Genomic DNA, 25,735 nt, shown 5'->3' with positions numbered 1-25,735 from the left:
CTAATTAAGAATGGAATTATAGTTTAATATGATTGAATTTCATCATTGTCTTCTTTTTAAAAAAATGGTTTTATCATATCTAAATGTTGGTTATACTTATTTTCTGGGCCAGACAGCTTTCTCTGTCAGAACTACTAGAATAGAATATGCCTAGCATCATTTTCATTATTCTGAATTTAATAATCTAAACCTTTAGTGTGGAAGAGATTATCAACTGATATGCAATCACCACAAAAATTGTAGCAATACAGCTTCTTCCTGTTGTAGATATAAAGGCATAGCCAAATATAAGAGGAACTTGATATCCTTCTGCCAAAATTTAGGCTTCTACAACCACTCCTTGAAAGTCATTACACAATGGTACAGGTGAAAACCTCCCTTGACTCCTTTATCTTGTATTCTTTTAAAGTAAATATTTGTCCTAGGCTTATCTTAAGTGATCTCTGGATTGAGCAAAGAATTTAGTCCATTATCAAAGAGATTTTAACCTGTTTTTCTGAGGAAGTGAAGCTCCTACAGTATCTTGTCTGTGTCCCCCATTGATAACTTCTGAGTTTGTCCAACCCAGTCTAATTGGAAAGAAGAATGGAATGTCAAACACATTCATATTCCTATACATTTTTTGAAAATCAGAAATAAGGTAGAAGGATAAGTGATTTGACAATCCACTAAAATTTAAACAGCTAGACTTCAGTTGTCACGCTTTCTACTTGCTCTAGGTTTATTAGGCCCACTGGCTTGTGTGACAAGTGTAATGTGCAGCCTGCAGACTAATCATACTGTCTGATTGGTGATGAAGGAGTTGGAAGAAGAATAAGCATTGCTCTGAACTAAGGTGGGAGATGAGGGCATAAAAAGCACATACTTGCAGGAAACAAGGTTCCAGGGAGGTGATGGATTCTCCATCTCTGGAGGTTTTTAAGATGAGACTGGATGTGACAGTGCTGTGGTCTAGTAATCACAGCTGTAGTTGATCAAGGGTTGGACTTGATGATTTTGGAGGTCCTGTCCAACCCAGCTGATTCTATGATTCTATGATTAGCTCCTCTACTCTTGGAAAAACCTTTTTATGCTGAAGATGTGAAGTTCACAAGGAGTGAAAAATGGCCAGAAATCAAAGGGTTCCAACACAGACCAGATGAGACAAGCATTCAGCTGCAGACAGATGTAACTGCTTGGAAACAAGAATGTTATATATGCCTGTATTAGGTACATGTTTTCAGGAAATAGGGCCTTCAAAGACTGGTAAAGAATGCTTAGTGGAAGCTTTATGCTGTGATATGTCTCAAAAACAGGATAAAATAGCCAGTTCTTCAGCAGCTATAAATCCACTTTCTGCTTGATGAAAATTAGGTTCAGACTGTTTTAAATTGCAGATAACCATCAGTTCAATGCAACTGCAAATATCTCTAAAACTGTGAATCTAGTCAGACAAACTCTGTAAGAGAGAGAGAATTGATTCTTAAAACTGCTTGGTTTGTAGCTACCCCTTTTTAGCCACTTCAAAGTCAAGCACTGCTCTGAATTTTCTACATGAAGTATCTGAAATGCCAGATCAACTTGTCATAGACAAACCTGTCCATTTGTTATCAGCAGGAAATTCACTGTCCTTTTTACAGACAAGCATAGCTTAGAGTACATTACAACTGCTACATCATATCCCTAAGGTAATGGTGATAGAAAAATATTGTGAAAACACTGCCTTAAATGTACAAATCCTCAAAAAGTCAAAACAGAAGATGCAAACAGGTCTTCAGTTTGATAAAGGTGTGATTGAGATATTTAGGCTTCAGCAGAAATAGCACCAAGTAGCAAGAAGGAATGTAAAGACCACAAAGGTTTGCAAAGTTGTTACTTATTGTTTAAAAGTTAAAAAGGAAATTAGATGTGTAATTTCAAGATAAGAGCTGTGATACCTTTGTGGATTTGACCCAAGGTAATGGGGACTGTCTATTTCAGAAAAGCCAGAATCTTCTTAGTGACAAGTCACAAATTAAGCAAGCAAATTTCCAGTTGGGTGCACAGGAATAATTCTTCTCCCTAACAGAGGTTAAGCACTGCAATAAATGCTTACAGATCTGTGGGGTCTCCAACCTTGTAGATTGCAAAACTCATCTGAGAATATCCCTTACCAGCCTGATCTGCTTTAAAGTTAACTTTTATCTGAGCAGAATGCTGGACTAGGTGATGTCCAGAGGTTCTTTCCACCCATATTATTCTATGACATTGAGACATAGAGAGTTATGTTTGAATTATGTGGGAGATACAGGTGGCAAGGTTTATAAACCTGAGCCTAGTGTAGATTATAAGGTGAGTTATAAACTTGGATTAATAGATTTGTACACACAATGCAAACAGAACCTGTTTTCATGAGATTAAAGAATGCACACTGTAAGAAGAACAGGAGGACATGGCACCCAGGAATGAAAAGCTTTTGAAGCTACACAGAACTGGACTGAGATGATAGGATGTGAGTTGACAAAGTGCAAGGATGGGAGTGATATTAAGTATCTGTAGCATTTATAAAAGTCTGAGCAGTTCTAGACCATTCTGTGTGCCAGTGCACAGAATTAAAATCCTCTTCATCCAACCTGCTCTCATGACTGCTTAGTGCGTAGTGCAGCTGGGAAAAAAAAAAGTGACAAATTGTAGTTACAGATGTTGACGTTGAATTGAAGTTGTGTTCCTTTTCATAAAGATGGAGATTTTGCCATGCATGTAGAGTAGAAGGGCCTGTGCAGGGCACAAACAGTCCTAGTTCAGCACAGACCAGTAGGAAATATGAGAGAAATGTATTACAATTAACTGAAATTTACTCTTTGCAAAGCACTTAGGAAAGGATAGCAAAGCATTATTTTAAAAGTGCTGAGAGGTATCTTTCTTTAGGAGAAGGTTTCATTTTCATTATCTTTGGACTGTGATAGATCTAATGTCTATTATTGTTTTAGATACTTAACTGCAACACCTTATGGTTTACAAGTTCCCTGTGAAAAGGAACAGCTGGAGAAATGTCTTGCGCTTTCTCACCTGTACTCTGTGGTGTTGAGCAGATGGTCTGTCATTAGATTCTGTTGCCCATCTGTTTGTTTGAAACCCCTTAAGCCTCCTGAGGAGTGAGCTAAGTTGCGCAGTGAGGGGGTTCTCAAGTGCTGGCTAAAGTCTCAAACACATTTCTATTGAAAACAGTTTCACAGCTTCAGCTCAATGGGGGATTGTGTTTTAGAACCATTGCCCTCTGGTGGATAATATTAAAAGTGAACCACAGCTGGCAAATGGCTAAATTCATTCTCCATTTCATGGGGTTAACCGCAATTAATAATCTGGAAATGGATCTTCATGTATAACCATGCTGCTCCCTCCATATATACAACATATGGATTTGTTGTAGCATAATGGTCTCTGTTGCATGAGGAAAGAGTCTGAAAGGTGGAGAATTAAATAGAGGAGAATTTAAAATCAATCAATCAATCAATCAATCAATCTGTGAAGATCTGTGGCTAGATGTCCTGTGGTTTTGTTTCCATTCTTCACTGTAATGAGGAATGGAACAGGTGGATATACTCAAGCATACTGGTTATTTTGTCAAAAGATTGACACCTATAAGTAAATCTGGCAGGCTAAGAAACAAAGGCTAGACCATCAGGTCTATGGTGTTTCTGAGAGACATTCTTGAATTCTCAGCCTTTTTCTGACTCAGTACCATATATCTGGACAACTAGGAAGAGCATCCTTTCTGATAGAGCTCTTCTGAATTTGGTGCCTTGTTAAGAAGAATGGGCTTTCTGATTGTTGTATATTACAGCAGCCTTTTTCCTGTTCCAGAATCCAGTCTGAACAGCTGACTCTAGTGCGTGTGGATCACAAAGCAGCACAAACTGCAACCAGCAGCTTCCCAAAGCCAGTGTCCCTTACAGGTGGAAGCTTCTGGACTCACAGATTTACAGCTATGTCTGACACAATAACGCTGCAAGTTCCTGCTTTCCACTGGAGCATCCCTACCCTTTTAAAGGACTCATGAATGGCAAATAAAACCAAATTACGAAGAAAAAAAAAATCCTTCCTACCTCCCTATCATTTTAAGCCTCTCCTTTTCTGACTAAAGAAGGTGATAATTTAATTTAATTTCATTCTTTATTCATTAGGTAGAAGATGAGTCAGTAGTGAAAAACAGGAAGGTGCCTTAATGCATGGTCCTCAGCCTATCAATGTTGACTAAGTGAAATTCTGATATCATCATGAGAATTTAAAATTTAAAACCGAGGTCAACTGTGAGAGTTAAGATTGTTATTGCCAACCATGATTGGTATTACTTGTATAAAAATTTGAAGTGTCCCTAATACCTAAAATAGCCGATAAATGCCAGGGAGCACTTAAGTTGACTGATCCCCATGGAATACTTTCCTTCTTCCATCTGATTAACCAGAAAAGAACAAGCAGTAGGTATAAACTATGTTGTATGTTTTCCTGCATCAGATTTTCCTTCTGAGATTTCTGATTTTGGGGAGTTTTGACAGATCTCTTGCCTCTAAAGTGCTACATCCAAAACTCCCTAGAACAAAAGCAATCCAGACACACAGATATAAGAAATGGAAATGCCTGTTGTTCTGACAGAGCTGTTAGAGCTGTAGCTTTTGTGGTTGTTCAGAGGGCAGGTTTGAGGTATGACTACTGCCTGTCCATTGTTGAAAGTGAAAAGAGGAAAAGCTGATAGCAGAATTTTCCATTTGAATTAGGCTACAGCCTCTGGGAAATAAAGATCCTTTCCAATTTTAGTGTCATTTTATTTCTGATTTGCCTTTCAGGGAGTTGCATGAGGGAAGAAATATCTCTGAATTAATAAAATGCATCAGGTCTTCCAGATGATTTTAACATATTGGTCACAAACTCAAAAAATATAAAAAAAATAAAAAAGTATCAATTTAATTCCTAGGCATTCGTTGCAGAGTCACCTCTATATTTGGCAGTGATAATTGTCAACATTAAATACTTGCACTGATAACAATATGTAATGTCCCATCTGACCTGACTGGGCAAGCACTTCTATACCATCAACAAATAACACACAGCTATGGGTTGCTGTTCAGGGGCTGAACTCTCCCTACCACTTCCAACTCCCATTCAGGTTTGGTGTGGCAGAGTGAGAAGGTTGCAAAGGTGTCATATTGCTAGACCAGCACTGGTTTATAACTACAGGTGTAATGTCTGCCCCTTCCCCTTGTATTCTGCAATACAATTGGTCAAATAGCACTAGTCCTGTCTCTTTTTTTGAGACAGGAAGGAAACCCCTAGTTTGATGTGTGGCTGAGTGGAGTCTTCAAGACCTGTCAATCCAGCACTAGTTCTAGGACACCTGGGTACTGTGAAGCAGTAGCTGGAACAGGGGTAAATGGTTCTTCCTCTGTGCATATGAACGAAGTTCAGGGTTCCTGGTGAGTCATGTTCTCTGCTGCTTGGGTAGATTTGGCACTATGCAATCACACAGAATGAAGAGATCATTCCATGCTATGTTTCCCCAGAAGTAGCTCAAAACCTGTATCGTTATTTAACAAGTCACGATTCAGCTCCTTTTCCTCCTGTAATGTGGGGCTCAGTACGAAATGAGCCAGTTTTCTAAGACTGCCTTTGCACGAACTTGGACTAGCTGGAAGGAGGATCTAGGTTTCTCACTACTCTCTGCCCTTGTTGGCTCCTTCCCTTCTGTGTGCATCAGAGACGACTCATCAGTGTTACCTTAATGCTCCTTTTCTACAGTATAGCTCACAGAGTAGGTAGACTAAAAGACTGCCCTTGCATTTCTGAGAATTCAACATTCAGTGTGAAAGCCTCTACAAAAGAAGCCTCCATAATGTGTGGTGGGGCACCCAGGTAAACGAATGTAATTCCACATAAATTCTGAATTACAGACAATTTATCATCATGGCTATGAAATCACGAATGGTGCATAGGGATCTATAGTCAGAACATTAGGGGTCTGTTAACAGATGGTAATTAGTTCTATTTTAAGGATGGCTAGGCAAGTCAGCTCTTTTTGTGAAAAGAAAAAAAATATTAAGGACAAGGTCATTTTCTGAGGCATGAAACCCTTTGCGGTTGTTTTCACTTTGTGATCAACTACAGGCCACGGAAGACATGTTACTGTTGTCTGGAAGCAGTACACAGAATGTAAATGTGACTGAAAGTTTTTATTGATTTTCAAGTGAGGAGAGATAGATATTCATGTGCCAGATTACTTTAAAATGCCTCGCATCACAAGGCACAGCTTGTTGTAGAAATAGCAACAGAAGTTATAGAAGCCTGCACTGAAAATACCAAAGTTGAATGCAGTGAAAAGGGTTTGTTGCAGATCACTGCATAAAGAGATATGAAGATACAAAGCCAGAGAAGCGTGAACTTCCCATTGTGATTTTTTACTGGTTTTTACTATCATTGCTGCTGCATAAGCGTCTGCCTTGATGAACAGATCAGGGTTCCAGTGATGCACAACTAAATAACAAGTGATACACCCCCTTATGAGAAACTCCTCAAGATGGACACAAAATGGAAAGGAAAAAAAAGGGACTTGGTACTTTCAAGCTACTTCACATCACCCTGGCAAGTGCATGAAAATCTGTTGAGGAAAAGTTGGGGGGAGCTACAGTCTCCATTATCAGTGCTCATAATATATGTCTTGTAGGGAAAGCAGCTGTGCCAATGGATGGCCTCTTCTCCTCCCCAGCAACATCTTGACTGACTCTAGTGACAAAGAACAAAAACCAGAAAGTGCTAATCAACTATAAACCCAGTTATTTTTAGGTCCTTTTTCAGTATTAGGCAGTAAGCTGAAATTCACAAGAAAAAGTAGAGCTCCACTATTTTTAGAGGCTAATTATTAGCAAAAATAACCAGAGTATTCTTTCTGTACAAATTATTTTCTTAAATTAGCGGAAAATTTAATGGAAGGCCTCCTCTGCTTAGCAAATTTCTGATGCGCTGATCTCTGAAAGTCACTTTGCTGCTGATATCCCAGTCTTCTCTTCCCCTCTCACTGAGTTTCAGCTGTTTCACAACAGTTCTAGGAAGACATTATATTCTGTAGCCTTTGCTGAGCTTTAGTATGGAGGAAGGGAAAAACATTCAAGCGACCCCCTACTCCATATCCTAGCCAAGCTTTTGATCTACACTTCAGTGTAGTTTCAGATGCACTTCAGCTCTAGAAGGCGTCCCTGTTTTCACGGTATCCAAGTTTACTACTTCTTACCCTCTGCAGAATAGATGAGGACAGAAAGGAGAAGACTGAGAAATGGCAATTCCTGAGCTGAAGTGCCAGAGAAAATCAACACAATGACTTACAGTCCAGCACTGCTTCAGAACTACCAGCAAACAGGCACCAACATTGAATGGAAGTCAATTTGGCACTTCAATTTGTCAACTGGCAAAAAATAGCCCATTTCCCTGCACAGAGCAATGACACCCTGCCACCTCCTTTGAAACTGTACTTCATTGGATCTTAATATGTTATAGCACAGATTTTCTCTTGATCACCTGGCAGTCTTTTTTTCTTCTGTGTTGATTTTAAGTCCATCTCATTGTGTGACTTCGAAGGAGTCAGTCGTCTCTTAATGTGGGTTATCAGAGTATTGCTTCCTCTTGCAATGGACAAAACCCCTAGAGATGGAATGTAACTCTCTGAATCAACCCCTACAAATGAAGAAGGCTCGCTGGAGACGGGTAAGGATGAAGTGCCCATGAAATTCAGGGAATAATGCAGGGTGTGACTGACCACATCTGTGGCAAAGAAACTGACTTTGAGTGGATCAACTCGTGGTTTAAATGAGCACAAATATCTCCCTGGGTTAGCCAGATTTGCATGGGGTGAAGTGATTACATAGCTCAGACCAAGAGTTGAACAACTAATAATTTCAATGAGAGCATTGGGCTTCAGCTTACTTCTACTCATGATTTCCTTCCTAGTAACAGGGTCAGTGAGCATATTACAAAAGCACACTCATATTGTGATTGAACTGCAATCTTGTCTTTAGCTAAGTGTAACATACATTTATATCGCGTTTTTGGTGTATTTTGTATTTCTGTATTAAATCAGAAATCCCATGTAAAGTCAACTGCCTTCAAATAAGATATTAATAAGTCATTTGAGGTTTAATGTTACAGCCTCCATGCATGGAGCATTGAAAAGAAACTGACCAAGAGCATATTAAACTCTAATGCCTATCCTCAATTTTTATTTTCATTCGTAATCATTGGAATAAAACTCTTGTGAGGACATTCAAAGCTTATTTTTTTACCAGATGTAAGGGGTCCAACTGTAATTAAACCCCTGGGGAGAAAACTGGCAGAAAGTCTTAAACTTGTGCTCAGGAGCCACAACTTCTAAAAGGAAATCAGTGGCTTTTCTGCCTTTCAAACATGGTAAAGTGTATGGTAGGAGAAAAATTCTGACTCTGTTCTCTCCTGGGCACCTTAAGTTCAGGAAGACACTTTCCCTCAAGACTTATAATGAAGAGTTCATCTTCTCTTCCCTCTCCAGGCTTCTCTGGGAGTCAGAATATATGAATTTTATAGAATGTTTTCAGGTTAGTTAAAGTATCACAAACAGCTCACCTTGAGCCACCTCATTGCTATAGATTAATGGGCTGTCTCCATCCTGGATTTTGCTGTTACAATGTGCCTTCCCTTCCTTGCTTGCTGCCATTTTCATAAGGGATTGTCAGCACTTTGTGTCTCAGCACTTCCATTGATGCTGATTCACAAGGCAGCATATGTTACTGTGCGCTGAGTGCATGCTTAGCTAAGACAGAATGGAAACTCTTGACTGATTTATGAACACAACATAGAACGCTTTGTCCACAAAATACAACCTGTAACTGTCCTGAGAGTTGTCAATGCCTCTTCTGCAACAAGCAACTGCTACTTGCACCACACAGTGTCAGCTGAAGCTGAATCCTTCCTGCAGGTCTCAGGCATGCAAGGACAATCTTCATTCTGCTACCCAATTTCTGTACACATGCCCCTTTGTGCTTTTCTGTTGACATCCCTTCTGGGTTCTGATTCTTCCTTCTTCTGTGAGAAGATTTGGCTCTGCCAAATGCATTCACAGGAGCAGCTGGGTAGCGAGACCTCCGTGTACATGCATGAGTGGTTCATCTTTCCCTTTACTTATGCAGTAATGGAGAAGCAACACAAATGATTGGGGTGGAATAAATACAGACAAGCAAAACAAATGATTGCTGCAGAATCAGTACAGACTGAAGTATTTCAACTTAGAAGAGCTGTAGATCAAAAAGGAAATTACTAGTGACAATATGAGCAGAAAATGTAACTGACAGTAGAAAGATCTGTATAACTGGGCTTCTGTTCAAATTAGCCTTGCATTGATGCTGTGTAAATAGGTTGATTAGCATGACGACTGATGTTCTCTGATTGAAGTGCTTCTGACCTGTGAATTTCAATGATTCATGTGACTTTTCTGAACCTGAAAAGCTTAAGAGAGTGTCTCAGCTTTAGAAAGGTTTTTACTATTCACAGTTGTGAAGAAACCTTGAAAAAACTTAGTAAAAGTTTCTGTGTACTGAAAGGCCTATAAAAGGAACACATTGACGCAAATTCAGTGTCTTTTTATAGCTAGTCTTATCACCTTTCCACATATAAGGTTGCCATTATTGTTCTTTAGCCACAGTATGGGCACAGCATGATGTATTGCAATGCAAAATTCTTTGTTGCACCAACCCCATCTGTGTTCTGATGATGGAACAAACCTTCAGTTTTTCTTGCCTTTTGATGTGCAGTTGGCCAAAAAAACGCTAAAGTAAATAAAATTAAAAAACAATGACAAAAACAGGGAGTTAAAGGATAAGACTGAAAGTTTCACTTGCTGGTTTTCTGAACATTGACATGATCTGAAAAAACGGGGAAAAAAAGAACAGAGAAATAACAGAAGTAAAAATAGTGTTTCATTTCAAGGTGATTCAAGGTTTTATTGACATGGAATTTTTTATTTTTTTTTCATTTTTGGAACATATCAAGCTTCATGAGATCCTGTTTCTTTAAATATTTCTCCTGTTCATGGAATGATTGGCAACTGAATGGGATAGAGGAGAAGAAGCATCCGTTCTCACTTCTGAACTGGCTGCACATTCAGAATTAACGGGTAGGGAGAGCCTTCTAATGAAGAGAAGATTCTGAAAATGCGAAAAAACAGAAAAAAAGTAGGATTTTTCATAGGAGTATGTTTTCAGGACTGTTATACAAATGAAAAAACACTGTGCTTGGTCTGTTAATATTACTGAAGGTTGGCCGCCAAGCCACCTTAGGCTCTGTTTAGGATCAATAGAAAGAAAAAGGTTTCTTTAAAGTATGATTCAGGTTTGAGGTGGGCAGAGTTGCCATTCAGACGTGTTTGTCTCTGCTGATTAGACAGGACAAGCAGACCATCAACTCAGACACCTTGTTAAAGCATTTGAATTTATGAGCAGATTCCAGATCCTAGTTAACCCATTCAAAGAATAATTAATATCTTATTTTCATAAGATTTGTTGATCCAATGATAGAGAACATTGGGACCCTAGCCAATGAATTGTTCATGCTTGTTAAAACAGCATGGAAATCAAATTACTGTAATCAAGAAGATTCCAAAAGAGTGATTTGAATTTCAACTCTTGAACCTTTTCAGGAACTTAAGCATTGCAAAAGGCTTGTAAAAATGGTTCTTTTATAGCCACAGAATCACTGGAGGTAAAACCTTTCAGCAATACATAAAAAAGGGCTTATTTTTCTCCTTTTAGTGACAATATAATAATTTTCAGCAGAACTCTGAAGCATGATGCAAGTCAGAGGAATGCAATGTTCTGCCACCAGCAGAACACAAATTGTGTATTGCAAACAATAGGGTTTGCTTTGGAGACCATACCATGGAGAAAGATCTAAATGATTAAAAATTGAAGGAAGAAAAACAGAAACTGACAACAGCATCTCCCCTATCTCCTTAAAAAGGTCCAAATAAATAATACTATCTTTATGTAACCTAGGATTTCTCACTAAAAACAAATGATAAAGCAGGATTTTGGTTTTTAAATTTTTGTCAGTGAAGTCATATCCAGAAGTTAAAAAATTTAAAATAATGCAAAGTAATAAAAGCTAAATATAGAATTGTTGACTAGTACCTTAAGTAATCAACTGACATAACTTCCTTTGTTCTGGATTGTACTGACTGTACAATCCAGCCACTGTAATAAATCATTGGTCCTTTTTATTTTATTTAGGGCTCAGTTCATCAGGTGTAAAAAACCCCAGAGTCGATAGAGATGTGAACATACTTAGCATTTCACAGGTTTAAATGTTTGAGGAAAACCAGGGACTGCGTTCCTTTGTTACAGATTTACCAGATTTTTAAAATATCAACCAAGGAAAGAAGATGAATGTAATATATTAAATAGATACATAAAACTCTAAGCTCTTCAATTTTATTTATATCTTGTGTTTGATTTCACAGAATTACATACCCGTTGAGGCTGGAAGGGACCTCTGGAGGTCATCTGGTCCAACCTCCCTGTTCAAGCAGGACTACCTCAGGCAAGTTGCCTACGTCTTTGCCCAGATGGCTTTTGATTATCTCCCAGGATCTCCACAATCTCCCAGGACAATCTGTGCCAGTACTGTCATCCTTCAGTAAGACAGCATTTCCTGGTATTCAGAAGGAATCTCCTGTGTTTCAGTTTGTACCTGTTGCCTCTGATCCTGTCATTGGGCACCACTGAACTGAGCCTGGATCCATCATACAATCACAGAATGGTATGGTCTAGAAGGACCTTAAAGATCATTGTTTCACCCTCTCTGCCATGGGCAGGGACATCTTCTACTGGACCAGTTACCTCAAAGTTCCATCCATGCACGTGCATAATTATCATCAAATTTTAAGCTGGAATAGCCAATGACTTGGGAGGCTTGGGGTCCAGGCCAGGGTTCCCTGGGCAAGGGGTCTGTGCCGCTACACCCGGGGAGACTTGTGAATGTGAAACACATAAGGGACAAGTGTGGGAGTGCTGCATATTTGCAACAAACACCAAGCTGGCAAGTGGAGGATCCTGTGGGGAACTTTCTGGCCTCTGAGACGTGTAGGTGTTAGAGAATTTAAGAAAACAAAACCGATTGTATTTAATTGCTGAATCAAAGGTATGAATGCTTGGAAGTGATCTAAACTGAAACAGACAAATATTTTTAAATGCTCCCTTTCTGAATTGGGAGTCTCTATTCCTAACAGCTCACCAAGTTAGTTGAATTTAAACATATTTTAGAGCTCTGTTAGTGGTGTATCTAAAATATGAGTTTGTTATTTCAACTTGAAATGGAAGGGTTTATCCTCCTGTGATTCTCCACAACTAAACTGAGTTTTGTCAGAACACCCATACCGAGGAACACAGTGAATATAAAGGAGGTAAAGGAATTTAAAGCTAGGACTTTTCCATGAAACTGCCTTTTTAAATACAGAGTTTCTCTGTCAACATATATATATATATATATATATAAATCTGATGTGGTATAAGACTTTAACCAGGATTTTATCATTCTACCATGTATGAGCCCACATACGCAAAATAGTGTCTTCTCTGACACAGTTTTATTAACACTGACAACATGGGTGCACATGTGTGCACAAAGAAATGAATGTTACAGCATAATATGCAATTCAAATTTTGTGTAAATATAAAACATTGTGTGTATAGGTATATGTATGCACACACATACACCTGGTAGGTAATTTCCAGAATCATAGAATATGCTAAGTTGGAAGGGACCCACAAGGATCATCTAGTCCTACTGCTGACCCTGCACAGGACCATCCCCAAGAGTCACACCATGTGCCTGAAAGTGTTGTCCAAATGATGGTGATGGTATTTTGTAACTGCATTGAAGCAGTTAATTAAACTTAAATATCAAGTTTAAAAATTCCAGTAAAAGAAAGCTTCTCATAAGTCTGCCTCCTAGTTTCAGCTGGGACAGAGCTCATTATCCTCCTAGTAGCTTGTACAGTGCTGTGTTTTGGATTCCGTATGAGAATACTGTTAAAAACACAGTGATGTTTTGGTTGTTGCTGAGCAGTGCTTACTCTAAGGTGAGGACTTTTCAGTGCCTCATGCTCTGCCAGAGAGGAGGTGCACAAGAAGCTGGGAGGGAGCATAACCCAAAGGATAGCTGACCCAAACTGGCCAAGGGGATATTCCATTGAACATCATGCTCAATATATAAACCGGAGTGAGATGAATGGGAGCTGCTGATCGCTGCTCAGGGATGGGCTGGGCATCAGTCAGTGGGTGACAAGAAACTATATTGTGCATCACTTCTTTTTCTCACTCTCTCTCCATTTCATTAAAATATGTATTATTATTAGTAGTATCAGTAGTTGTTATTATTATATTATACTTTCTATTATTAAACTCTTCTTATTTCAGCCTATGTTTTATTTTTTTTTTCCTCCTGATTCTCCTCCCTATTCCCCCAGTGAGTGAGAGCAGTGAAGGAGCAGCTGTGTGGTACTTGTTTGCCAACTGGTGTTAAACCACGACAGTTTGCTTAGTAATGGAGAAAGAAATATTAATCTTTCTTCAGATTGTAAAGGTAATCATGTATACTTTGAGACTACTCTTCATTTATAGCAAGGCCAACACATATGTTCTTAACCGCTCTGTAAATTTAGCCTAATCATAGAATCATAGAATCAGCTGGGTTGGAAGGGACCTCCGAGATCATCAAGTCCAACCCTTGATCCAACACCACTGTTGTTACTAGACCATGGCACTAAGTGACACATCCAGTCTCATCTTAAAAACCTCCAGGGACAGAGAATCCACTGCTTCCCTGGGCAGCCCATTCCAATGTCTGATCACCCTCTCTGTAAAGAAATTCTTTCTAATATTTAACCTAAACCTTCCCTGGCACAACTTGAGACCATACCCTCTTGTCTTGCTGATAGTTGTCTGGGAAAAGAGACCAACCCCCACCTGGCTACAACCTCCTTTCAGGGAGTTGTAGAGAGTGATGAGGTCTCCCCTGAGCCTCCTCTTCTCCAGGCTGAACAGCCCCAGCTCCCTCAGCCTCTCCTCATAGGACTTGTGCTCGAGTCCCTTCATCAGCCTTGTTGTTCTTCTCTGGACCTGCTCCAGGACCTCAATATCCTTCCTGAACTGAGGGAATGAAGTATACTTGCTCATACTTGGCCATTAAATATTATTTGGTTTTGTTTCACCTAGTGTGAGAAATGTCATTGGAAAAGACTGAGATTAATAACCTGTCAATTCCAGGCTTGGAATATTTGTTCTGAAGAGGGCTGCAAATGCCTCACTTGACTTAAATGTGTTTGCAACAGTTATTTAAGAAAATGGATATGTACCTATCATTCAGAACAGAGGTGGTACCACTAGTTCAGTGGAATTACACCTGCTCCATATTATATAAGGTAGATGAGGAAGGTTTTTAAATACCCTGCTGGCATGGAACTTGATTCTACAATAAATAACCATGCTGAGTGCTACTGACACACATGAGCAAACCAGTGTGTTCAGCATTTCTTGCATTATTAATCAAACATTTACTGAAGTGTTCAAAAATCTTCAGTGAGCTATGTTAACTACAATGGGTTCTATAACACACCTGTTAAATACATAGTGTATTTCAAAAGCAGTTGCTGATAGTCATGTTGATATAAATCATACCTTTTTAGCTTTGTGTTAATAATTGAATAAGCTTTTGCTATTTTAGACCCATCTTTTAAATACAGTTAAGAAAGGGATACATGAAAGTACGCTCCTAACATTTTTATACAGTCACAAAACAGTATGATGAAAACTCTATTCTTGAGCAAAACCACTGGTGATTCATTGTTCTATATACAATTTTATATATAGATGTGAGCTGGTTTTGAATCTATATAAATCGCAAATAATTCTGCTGAAACTGTTGCATTTACATGAGGGTAAACCTGTCTTGAGCTTAGAATGCCTTTGTTTCCAGTAGGCATGGCTTGAATTCTCAGTTTTACCTGGTGGAAGTAGGTCTTGCAAACATAAATACTTTTGTCTTCCCTTTTACAAGGCAACAAAGACATATTTTATGAGCACTAAGGAGCAATATCTTTTTTTGTTGAGAAAGGAACAGATCTAAAAGATAGAAGGATGGCACAGAGATTTTTTCTTCAATAAAATAATGGTACTAAGGCTACAAGAATAGTTTCACATTTTCATGAAAATCTCACAATAGGTGAAAGCACTTTCTTTACTTAGATCCTTATCTATCTTTGTCTTCCATCAAGTTTATCTACTTAAAAAAAATCTCTTAGAAAAGCAGGACAGAGATTCATTGTCATATATGGAGAAAACAGAAATATAAACCCATTAGCCTAATTTCACAATTTTTAGGCTAACCTCCATTAAAACAGCATACACGCTGTCCATGATATTAGTATTATTAAAAAAATCTAAGAAACGTGAGATGGAGTTTGGCACTGGAGGCTTGAATTAATCTCTTGGTACTGAATAAGAGATTCAGATAGGTAGCAGGACATATGCTTCAAACCGCCTTGAAAATTACAATCAGCTTTTTGATTTAATAGAATATAAAGATTCAGCAATTCAGATATAAATAGAAAGGTAATGTAGTTGAAAGAGCAAGCTAGGAAAATGATCTTCTCAGTAATATTTCAGGTTCAGCAATGACAATGTGACTGTGAGGTGAGGTGAGGTGAGAGCCAGAGTGCGTGCCTGACGTGGAGCTGTGGTGAGGTGGAGCTGAGGTGCTGCTCAAAATCCTGACACGGAGATTAGTGAGGAGTGTTGCATGTTTTTCAGGCTCTACTTATTTGAATGGTGATTGAGGTGGGTTTCAGATGTGTGTGCAAAGGTGTAATAGTGGGGGAAAAGCTTTTGTTGTCAGCCTCTCTCACAGTATTGTAAATCTGTTATTTGTGAGATTAATAATTGATTAATTATATCATGCAATGGTCATAGGCCTGAGAATACGACCTGTAAGAAGAAATTACTGTGTGCTGAACTTGTTTGATTTGTGAAAGAGTAGACTAAGGGACAAACTAATAGTAGCCTGCAACTACTTGAAAGGTAGTTACAAAGACAAGGGGAGCAAACTCTTCTCAATAATGGCAGACGATGTAACAAGGTGCAAAGGTCTCAACCTGCTGTTTTGGAGGTTCAGATAGGACAACAAGAAAAACTTTTTCACTGAGAGGTCTATGCAGCACTGGAATAGGTTGCCTAGAGAGGCAGTGGAATCTTTGTGCTTGTTATTTTCAAGACTTGGCTAGAAACAGCAATGGCTAACATGCTGGTGACTATTCTACACTGCGTATGAGGTTGCATGAGATGTTCTATAGCAGTTCTTTCTAATCAACACGTCTGTGTTTCTGCATACCATTGTGATTCCTGTTTATATAGGACTCAGTGGTGTTATTCCTGATATATCCTAATGTAACTCAGAGTAAAAAAAAAAAAAGAAGTACGTATCCTGTGCTTCAGACAGGCTCATGTCTAAGATAGGGCACATCATGACGTATGTGGTTCTCAAACAGAAATAGTTCAGAATGTGTTACAGGAAGGGTAATTACTTCCCTGTTTGTGACTGAGGAGAAGAAAATCGGCAGCTAGTCTTTATCCCAAGCTGGGGTCAAGTTTCACAATGGATTGATGAATAGTACAAGGATGTAACTAGAAACTGAAATAGATGCTAACATCACCTTTCTTCCTTTCTAAATGAGAAGTTCTACGACAGAAATAAATTTGGATTGGTGGATTGTTGCTGGAAGGCCCTGGCTTGGTCACATGTTATTCTGGGCTCTCAGTCTGGGTTTGAGCTCTCCTATTGGAAACATAAGCTGTATGGCCAAAAAAGGACAAGAAGGACAGGAGAACTGCAAAGCCACACGTGAACCCAAGTGTGCATTGTGGCCACTGAGAGAATGCTTCAATACTAGTCCTTGGAGACCACTACATATTACTGTTTCCCAATCAGTATATGTTTACTTTCATCATACTGTTACAAGAGAGGGAAGTGCTACCTTTTCTTTTAAAAAGTCCCAGGTACAATGCAGTCCTCAATACACACAAACTTCCAAGCGCATGTCTTAACTGCAGGGCAGGATATTTTAAGTGAGGGAGAATATTATTTTCTTCACCTTCTTTATTGTGTCTCTGTCAAAAATTTTAACTAAACATTTTGTTCCCAACATAATACTCTTGCAAAGGTTTTGTTACTGAAATATTCTCTTCATTTTGGAAAGCAAACACATTGAGATTTTATTTATGATCACCTAGCATTTCAAGCTCAAAATACAAAGCAAAACTATCTCTAATTTCTGCACTTAACAGAGTTTTCAGAAAAGCAAACTTAAAGTGAGTCTGCCTTATTTCCAATTCTGGTCTATAAGTCTCCAAATTGTTGATGCAATAAAATGAAGATAAACAGATTTTCTAATCCAGATTTTCAAATTGAGTTTTTAAACTATTCAATTTCAATTGACTATTTCAATAATGTCAAACTATTTTTATAGTTATTTAGATCATGGAAAAAACATATCTTTTAAAATTTTTGATTTTTTGATTTTTAAAACTGAGACCTGACAAACCTAGCTCCTAAGAAATAAGTCTATACCTCTTAAATCATAGAATCATAGCATATACTGAGTTAGAAAGGGGTCATCAACTCCTGATTCTGTGCAGGACACCCCAAGAATCACACCACGTGCCTGAGAGTGTTGTCCAAATGCTTCTTGAACTCAGACAGGGTTGGTGCTGTGACCACCTCCCTGGGGAGCCTCATCCAGTGCTCAACCACCCTCTGGGTAAAAAACCTTTTCCTGGTGTCCAACCTAAACCTCTCCTGAGTCAGCTTCATGCCGTTACGAGGTCACAAGTGTAAAGAGATCGGCCCCTGCCCCTCCACAAGTTTAACTGCAGTTTAAAACTGAAATACTAAGGGTGAAATGATGCCCATCCTCTCATAGTCACTGCAAAGTGACTAAGCTCCCATTCCAGAGTCTGAAAGCAATAGCATGCCAAGAGACTCCACGAAGCAAACTAGTACCTGTTCAAGAACATGGGAAAGAGCCAGGTAGGCAATTGCTCCATTCTGGAGTGGTTAGTGGGTAATCTCCTTTTTGCTTCCTTCAGATTAGTGCTTCTTGTTTCTGTTATTTAGAGGTTATTCCCGAAGAAAGAAAATTATGGAAAAGACAATCCCATTTTATCCAAAACTCTAGATCAAAATAAAGATTGCATTAAAGCTAGTGAACAGGACAGAAGGTAGCAGGATTCTCTTTGGAATCAGAGGTAGGAGCAACGAGTTTCATCACTTACCCCGTTCAGCTGTTCATCACCTCATCTGTCAATGGACTGAACTTCATTGCAAACTCAGAAAGGCCAAAGCAAAACCTTATGAAAAGAATAAGCTCAATGCTTTTTTACCTCCATGTATTTCTCTGCTCTGCCTGTACCAGTAGGCTTGTACAAGCCTTCCTCTTTCACTATCAAGCTGAGGGTGAAGAGCTGGAAGGCATGTGAACTATTGCTAAGCTCATTTCTGGCATGGATGTAGAACAATGACAAAGGTGACAAACCTACAGAATTTCTTGCTCTCTTCTTTGAAGTGTTTGGTGCTTTTCACAGACTGAGGCTAGGAAAAAAAGAGCCATTATAAGCCCACTCACTAGCATGGAATCTCTCTTTTAGTATTGGCACAATGATGCAATATGATCTGGCCTATGATGTCACGAAGATGAACCATACCCTTTCTAAAAAATACCACTCTTCTTGACACTAAAATGCTGTTCTCTAAAACAAACCTATGCTGGCACAGGATGATCCATGCTAAGATATTTTTATCCTGAAACTCTGCTTTGAATGGTTGCTGTTGTTCATTACTTAAGCATAAATGTTTCTTCATCCTATCTATATTATTAATGCCAACCAAAATTTATTTTTTCAATGGGGCCAAAACATTATGGTCAATGTCTTGAGCTTTTAGTATTAACTTTGAGAAAGGAATGGCATGCATTCAGCTATGTGTTCAGCTGAGCTAAATTAATGTTCTACACAGCTGAAGTTGTAGAAGATAGCTCAGAGACATATTTCTACTCCTCCACTCCTAAATTGTCTAGAAACCCAAAAAAACCCCTATGACTATGTTAGAACTGCCTTGTTACTAGCCTAAAAGCATGGTTTATATAGTTCTAGTAGGAGCATTGTAAAGGATCAAAATGTGTTGAAGTGGAATATTCCCTGCTTTAACTCAGAGCTGCCTCTATAGCCCTTGGGAATCTGGCTACACCCACAGTGAAAGATTTCTCTCTAACATCATGGGTCAGCTTTCTGACTGCCTTGTCAGCATTGCAAAACATCTGGATCATGACCCAGTGGTCTGATCTCTGTAGCTCACCTATATTACTTGCACACACCAGCTACCACAAGTTTTCCTGTTCAAAGTTATGTGACACAGGCTTGTGGCACACCACTCAGTAAGATTGAAATTTATGTCAAAAGCTGCTTCTTCAGCTGGCTATCTGACACCATGCCAGATCTTTCATGACTTCTGTTAGTCTAAGAAGTACACCACATAGCAGTGCTATTTCTCTTTTGGATAAACATCACCCACTCATTAATGTTCATTCAAATATGGCAATTTAATAACACAAAATAAGAATTTTCTACAACACCTTTCACTAATAAATCACAGAATTCAGCAGTATGAATGGGAAAGATCAGAGGGATTAAATTATATCTCCAAAACCATACAGTGTAATAGCCAGGAGCAAAGCTTAGGTTTACTGAATAAATTCAGTCCACTGTTCTCTGTTAGGCACATGCCTGCTCTACTTCTGTTAATTTGTCCATCTGTAACTTGTTAAGGAGAACCCCCTCTTCCCACTCATGAATCACAAATAGAAGCTCATGATTTCAACAGACTTTACAACCTCTTTCTCCCCCCCTCCCCACTCCAGTAGTGGTATGGTGGGATTTCATGTAGATAGGACACTGTGAACCCCCCTCCTCTGATAACTGAGCAGTTACTTTCACTGACCTGGACTGCATGATACCAAACCAGTTCATCTAGAGGAGGAAGCACATCTGTTAAGCATGTTACCCCAAGTCTAACCAAAGCCCAACGTTTCTATAATAGGACATTCAGTGAGGACTCTATTTCGTTACCACAAATAAATTAACTAATCTCTCCATTCTTAGCAATGATACAAGAATCATTTCTCTCTACAGACACTGCAAAGTCTTCGGCACAGATATTGCTTTTTATGAAGTTACTGTGCAAGTATGTCATACAAATCCAGACCAGTTTCAAGTTCTAGGATTGTTTCAGTCAGCAACTAGCCTCTTACACGTTTATGTCTTCTGGATGTGCACATAAACCCTGGCACTTTGTGCTATTGAGCATTTTGTGCTCACTGCACCCTTTCAGTACTTAAAGGAGGCCTGTAAGAAAGATGGGAACAAACTTTTTAGCAGGGCCTATTACTATAGAACAAAGCATAATGGTTTTAAATTAAAAGAAGATAGATTTAGACTACATTTATATCTAAACAAGGCATAACTAAGAAATTATTTACAACGTGAATGGTGAAACACTGGCACAGGTTGCCCAGAGAGGTGGTTGATGTCTCATCCCTGCAAACATTCAAGATCAGGTTGGACAGGGCTCTGAGCAACTTAATCTAGTTGAAGATGCCTCTGCCCATGATTCTATGATTCAATTCCTTTCACATGGCACAGGTTCACAAGTTGCATTCAGGCACATTTGCGAAAACACACTTCTTTCAATTTTTTTCCCATCATTGATATCAGGCCTACTATTAATGAGGCTTTCATTTAATACATTTAAAATAAAAACACCCAGAAAACAAAATCTACAGCAGGTCATGAATTTTGCAGAATTTTCATGCATATGTTCTACAAAGTACTGTTTCTCTTTTACTTTGTTTTCTGTCAGTGTCTTTAATTATTTGCAGAGAACTCAATTTTGCATCTGTTATTTATGCAAACAGTCCTGTTTTATTTAAACAAGGTGTCCTTTCATGATGAAAGATACAGAGGTTCACTATTATATCTTGAGGAGAGATTCTACAATTTTTGCTCCAATGGAATTTCTCTTAAAATTCATGGGATGGACTAGGGCATTTCTTGCACACTTCAAACAAGGATCTGAAACTATTTTAGCAAGTTTCCTATTAATGGGACCCCGTAACCTCTTCAGTGAGTCAAGGGTTTATTCCCCTTGACTTTTATTTTTATACAAACCACTCGGGCTACTATAAACACATACAAAAAACCCACTAGTTACACTTAAACCCTGACAGATGGACTGATATCAGGCTGTTATCTGTACAATAAAATTACAAAACTATTCAGGGCCTGATCCAAGACCTTCCACTCACTTGACCAAGATGTAAGGCTACACGAATACTGGTAATGTAACTATCTGTACCATGGGAGCACCTTTCTCTAAGTTTTCTGATAATATGATGTGTCTTCCTTGACTGGGAAGTAATGCTGGTGAGTGGTAATGCTACTCTCTTGTCTTCTTGCTTGAGGAAACAGTGAGTACTGTCTTACTGTAGCTTTGGTTTTCCCTTGTTTGTATTTGTTGTCATCATTTCTTTAAGCTCTTTAAGCTAAAGACCTAGCACTGTGGTCATCAAAGTGTAGTTAAGGGAATAAAAAGTTTCTCACGTAATGTCCATGTTCTTTGACTTAATATATTTTTTTAAATTGCCCTGCTACTGAAAGAGAATACTTGCCATATTTGACCAAAGCTTAGATTCATGCTCTTAGTTGTGTTAGATTTAAAAGAAAAAAGCACCAAACCGCAAATATAAAAAATGTACTATGAAGCTGTAACAAAAGTAATTAGGTCAAATCAATCTGAGTAAGAACTGGAAGGTCTTCGGAATGATTTGGAAGTGGGGCATTTTGATCATTTCTTAAATGTTTTAATTCTTCATCTCTCATTATGGACGATATCTTTTACATCATGCCTATCACCATGACGTCAAAGTTCTTCAGAAATTTAGTATCAAATAATGAGTATTACTGGTACCCCATTGGTTTCAAATGAAACAAATTTATACCAATTCTGAATTTTCTCTCACACTGCGGTAACTCCAAATGTGATATATTTTGTGCTGCATTCCTTCTGTCACAGAATATTTGCTAACTTCAAGAGAAAGTTAGAGAAATACAGGTTTGAAGGTCAAACTCGTATCATATGACTTTGCTAAATATAGATGCTTGACAAATGAAAGAGCTTCAAAGGTCTTGGCATATTTTGGTTGGTGCACTTCTACATCTGCACATATGCAAACTGCTTCTCTCAGTATATATCAGAAATATGAAAATTATTAGAATAGAAAATATCTAGGCACGTGTTACAAATGTATCCCTTTTGGTTTTCTTAAGGTAGAAGGGCAGCAGGATATGCCTAATCTGCAATATTTTCACTCTCACTTCACAAATCTGTCACTGATGGGTACTCCAAGGAGACGAAGCACAGCATTTTAATATTCTTTTAACTTGTATGCATCATTGAAATGAATCTGTCATCGTTTAAAAAATCCTTCTCCATAAAATAACATTGCAGTGTGTGCAGCATTGCACAAACAGAAAGACAAACATGATTAAACAACAAAAATGTGCTAAGAGTGAACTGACATAGAAGAGGAATGTTTAAAGAGCTCTTCTCACCTATCTTCCCTGTCTAAAACCGATTTCCATTGAAAAAAATGGCTTTGAAAGGAACTGTCTATGCTTGTACGTTTCTCATTGCAATCCTGTCCAGGGATCCTGGGACCCATAACGCAATATGTGCTGTCAGGACTATGACAGTTTACAGATGTGCAGCCAGACTTCTTGCTATTTATAGATGCCTCTTCTGCAAACAGTACTCCATGGGGTTGTAGCACAGTAACAGGCATGTTCGTTGACTAAGTGCTCACATCATATTCTTTTAAGAAAATTTGGCTCTTCACCTGGCATGGCAAAGGAGGCATATTTATGAAGGTCAAGCAGAGAGAACACTATTGCAAAGAGAAATGTGGAATTCATGAGTGAGCAAGACACCTACTGGGAGGACTAACTGAAAGGAAAAGACATTTGGCAGAGATGTTGAAATAATAAAGGATGGAATAGTTATGTGTTCACTCACACTGAAGTGATGCTTTTGCTCTTTATTACCCCTGCAGGGCAACTTGGGAGAAGGTTCAATGCCACCCGTGTGTGTAAGGGCAACGTTGTAAAGTTGGCTGGGGTGCAATGTCCTTTGTGTCTGTGCATGGCTGTGCTGCATCTCGCTTAACCATGTGTTAAGTGTTCAGTCAGAGTGCTAGGCACAGTTTATTAATAGAAACAGGGAGTTTGGCACACGCTCACACTTTCGCCTGTCTCCTTCTCACATGCTCCCAGAGATGCTGGGACTGCATCCTGCATCCTTCTGCTTTTCCAGACCTGAGGCTTCACACACTGCTGTATCCCTTGAGAAGTCTCAGTGAGGTCAAGATAGCCCCAGACAAGTAAACAAGGGCTGCTCAACCCCAATGTTGAGGAAACAGAAGGTAACGGGCGGGGGGGTGGGGGGGGAGTAGATTTCTTGCAGAAAAACCTGAGACCTCGCAGGGCACCCTCCCGGCCTGAAGGCAATGCAAAGCTATTTTCGTCAATGCCCAGGCCAGCCGGACACCCCCCGCCCCGGGCAGCTCCGCTTGGTAGTATCTAGGATGCTGCAGAGACGAATCCTGCTAAAGACCCCCTAGACAATCCTAGACAAGGCTGCCGACAGAAAGCACCGGGAGCTGGCCAAGGTGCTGCCGCAAGAGACAGTCTGTCCCTTTCGGCCTCCTCAGACACCCGAATGACCGCCGCTCACACCCCCCGCTGCCTCCCCCAGACCCCTCAACCCCGCAGAGCCTCCCCTCCGCCCGGCCACCCAACTTCCCGGGGGTCCAGCCGTGGAGCGACGGCCCCGAGCAGCCCGAGCGCCGGGAGCGCTCGGCGGGGTGCAAACTTCTCTGTCTACAGGGAACGAGGGGAACGGGGGGAAGTATGTGGGGGGAGAGGGGGGGGCAAATGCAGGAAACTATAGCAGCAAGGCAGGCAGGAGCTGGACGGAGGGGCTGGGAAAGTTCTTCTGCACTTACTGCTGCTTCTGCTTAGGGATCAGTGCTCGGGTCTGGGGGAGCGCGGGCGCCGGGCTCCGGCTCGCATCCTTACCTCGGTGCTGTCGGCAGCGTTCTCCGCCATTTTCCTCCTTAGGAGCAGGCAGCGGGAGGAGTGTTTCATTCCCATAAGAGCTAGCCAAGGGGTTGGGGCTTCGGGGCTGGTGTTTAGGTTTGTGTTTTCAAAGATCTCCAAACACTGGTGTGCGCCAAAGGACAGGGAGAAAAAAAAAAAAATATGGAAAACAGCAATAAATCAGTCAGCTTTGTCCCTTCTGCGTCGTCCACAGGAATATTTGTCTCCTCTTAGCATCGGGAGCTCCTCGGGCACTTTCAAGTCCTCCTCTTTCTCCCCTCTCCTCCACCTCCAGCGAGTTCTTGGGGTGGGCAGAGAGAGGCGGCACACACTCTTCAGGTTACACTATAAGGCTGTCGGGCTATGAGTCCTCCCCTTCAGTGAAAGCAGTCAGGCTAAACAGGAGAGAAGCACCAGCTAAACTGAACTTGGGCGTGCAGTGACCAGCTGGGCATCTTTGTGTCCTGTGGCTACTCTTCCAGAGGCAGAGGGAGCCAGAGACAAAGCAACAGGACAAGGAAATCATAGCCCTTTATTTTCCTTCTTTGGGCTTCTTTCTTTCTATGTCCCAAGACACTTCCTTTAAAGATGGTCACAGAATTTGCCACCCTCTTTCTATGAATGTCTTCTGAAATAGAAATCCCTTCTCCTCCTCCTTCTCCCTCCCTCCTGCCCCCCTCTCCCGTTCCCTCTCCCTTTCTCTCTCCTCTTCCCTTCCCTCTCTTCTCCCCTTCCCTCTCCCTACCCCTTCTGCTGTTGGGCAGAGCTTGATGCCCTTCGCTGGGAATTGCACTCACGTGTCTTTGGTAGAAAAAAAAATATTATTTCAAGCTCCCCCCATCCGTCGCCTACACCCTCTCACACACAAGCACGCATTCACACGTACACACACACACACGTTGTCTCCCTCTCACACAGACATGCACGATTTTTTTTTTCTTCCCCATCCCTCCTCTTCTTTTGAATCAGCAACACTTTTCTTTGCAAGGACTCTCGGCAAGGCTCTTAGAGAGCAACCGAAGAAGTCTACTCCAGCTTCTTTCCTCTGAGTTAAGTAGCAAACCTGCTTTCTTAATATATCTCCTCGTGTGTGTGCTCCCAGCTCCTGTTTTACTTGAAGTTTTTCAGGAGGATCCACACTCCGTCAGATAGCCGTGGACTGTAGAAATATAGTCCCGATCCCGCTGCAGCTCCTGCTGAAAAGGGGGGAGGAGGAGCAGGGGGAGGAGGGGGGAAGAGGCGGAGGGAGAGGTCTTGTGAGGCGGGAAGGGAAGAGGCTAAAGGTGATTTGAACTTGTTTTTAGCCTTTTCCTAATGACATTTTCCTCTGTAGGAGTGCATCGCCACCTTCCCCACACGTTTATTTTGCTCTCACTCCTCCGGGCATTTTTTAGTTCTGAGTTGTCAGCTGGGAGGATTGGGTTTACCTCACTCGTGTTGCTGTGGGTAAGGGC

General features: G+C 40.1%; 1 protein-coding gene across 2 annotated transcripts in view; it reads right to left on the bottom strand.

Annotated features, from left to right (window-relative positions):
- Positions 1-25,552, bottom strand: part of PRMT8 (protein arginine methyltransferase 8) — a 56,977-nt gene extending 31,425 nt beyond the window's left edge. The window contains exons 1-2 of one of the 2 annotated variants that reach the window (XM_064644745.1): positions 25,345-25,552; positions 24,261-24,676 (exon numbers count right to left, since the gene is read on the bottom strand). In XM_064644745.1, the coding sequence (XP_064500815.1) occupies positions 24,261-24,335 (75 nt within the window). In that variant the 5' untranslated portion in view covers positions 24,336-24,676; positions 25,345-25,552. The remainder of the gene's footprint in view (positions 1-24,260; positions 24,677-25,344) is intronic. The other variant, XM_064644746.1, reaches the window with a different exon arrangement.
- Between the last annotated feature and the right edge of the window lie 183 nt (positions 25,553-25,735).

The sequence above is a fragment of the Pseudopipra pipra genome, chromosome 2 (genome assembly GCF_036250125.1).
Source record: "Pseudopipra pipra isolate bDixPip1 chromosome 2, bDixPip1.hap1, whole genome shotgun sequence".
NCBI lineage: Eukaryota > Metazoa > Chordata > Aves > Passeriformes > Pipridae > Pseudopipra > Pseudopipra pipra.
Note: the sequence above shows the minus strand (reverse complement) of the source record. Positions and strands in the feature narration are given on the sequence as shown.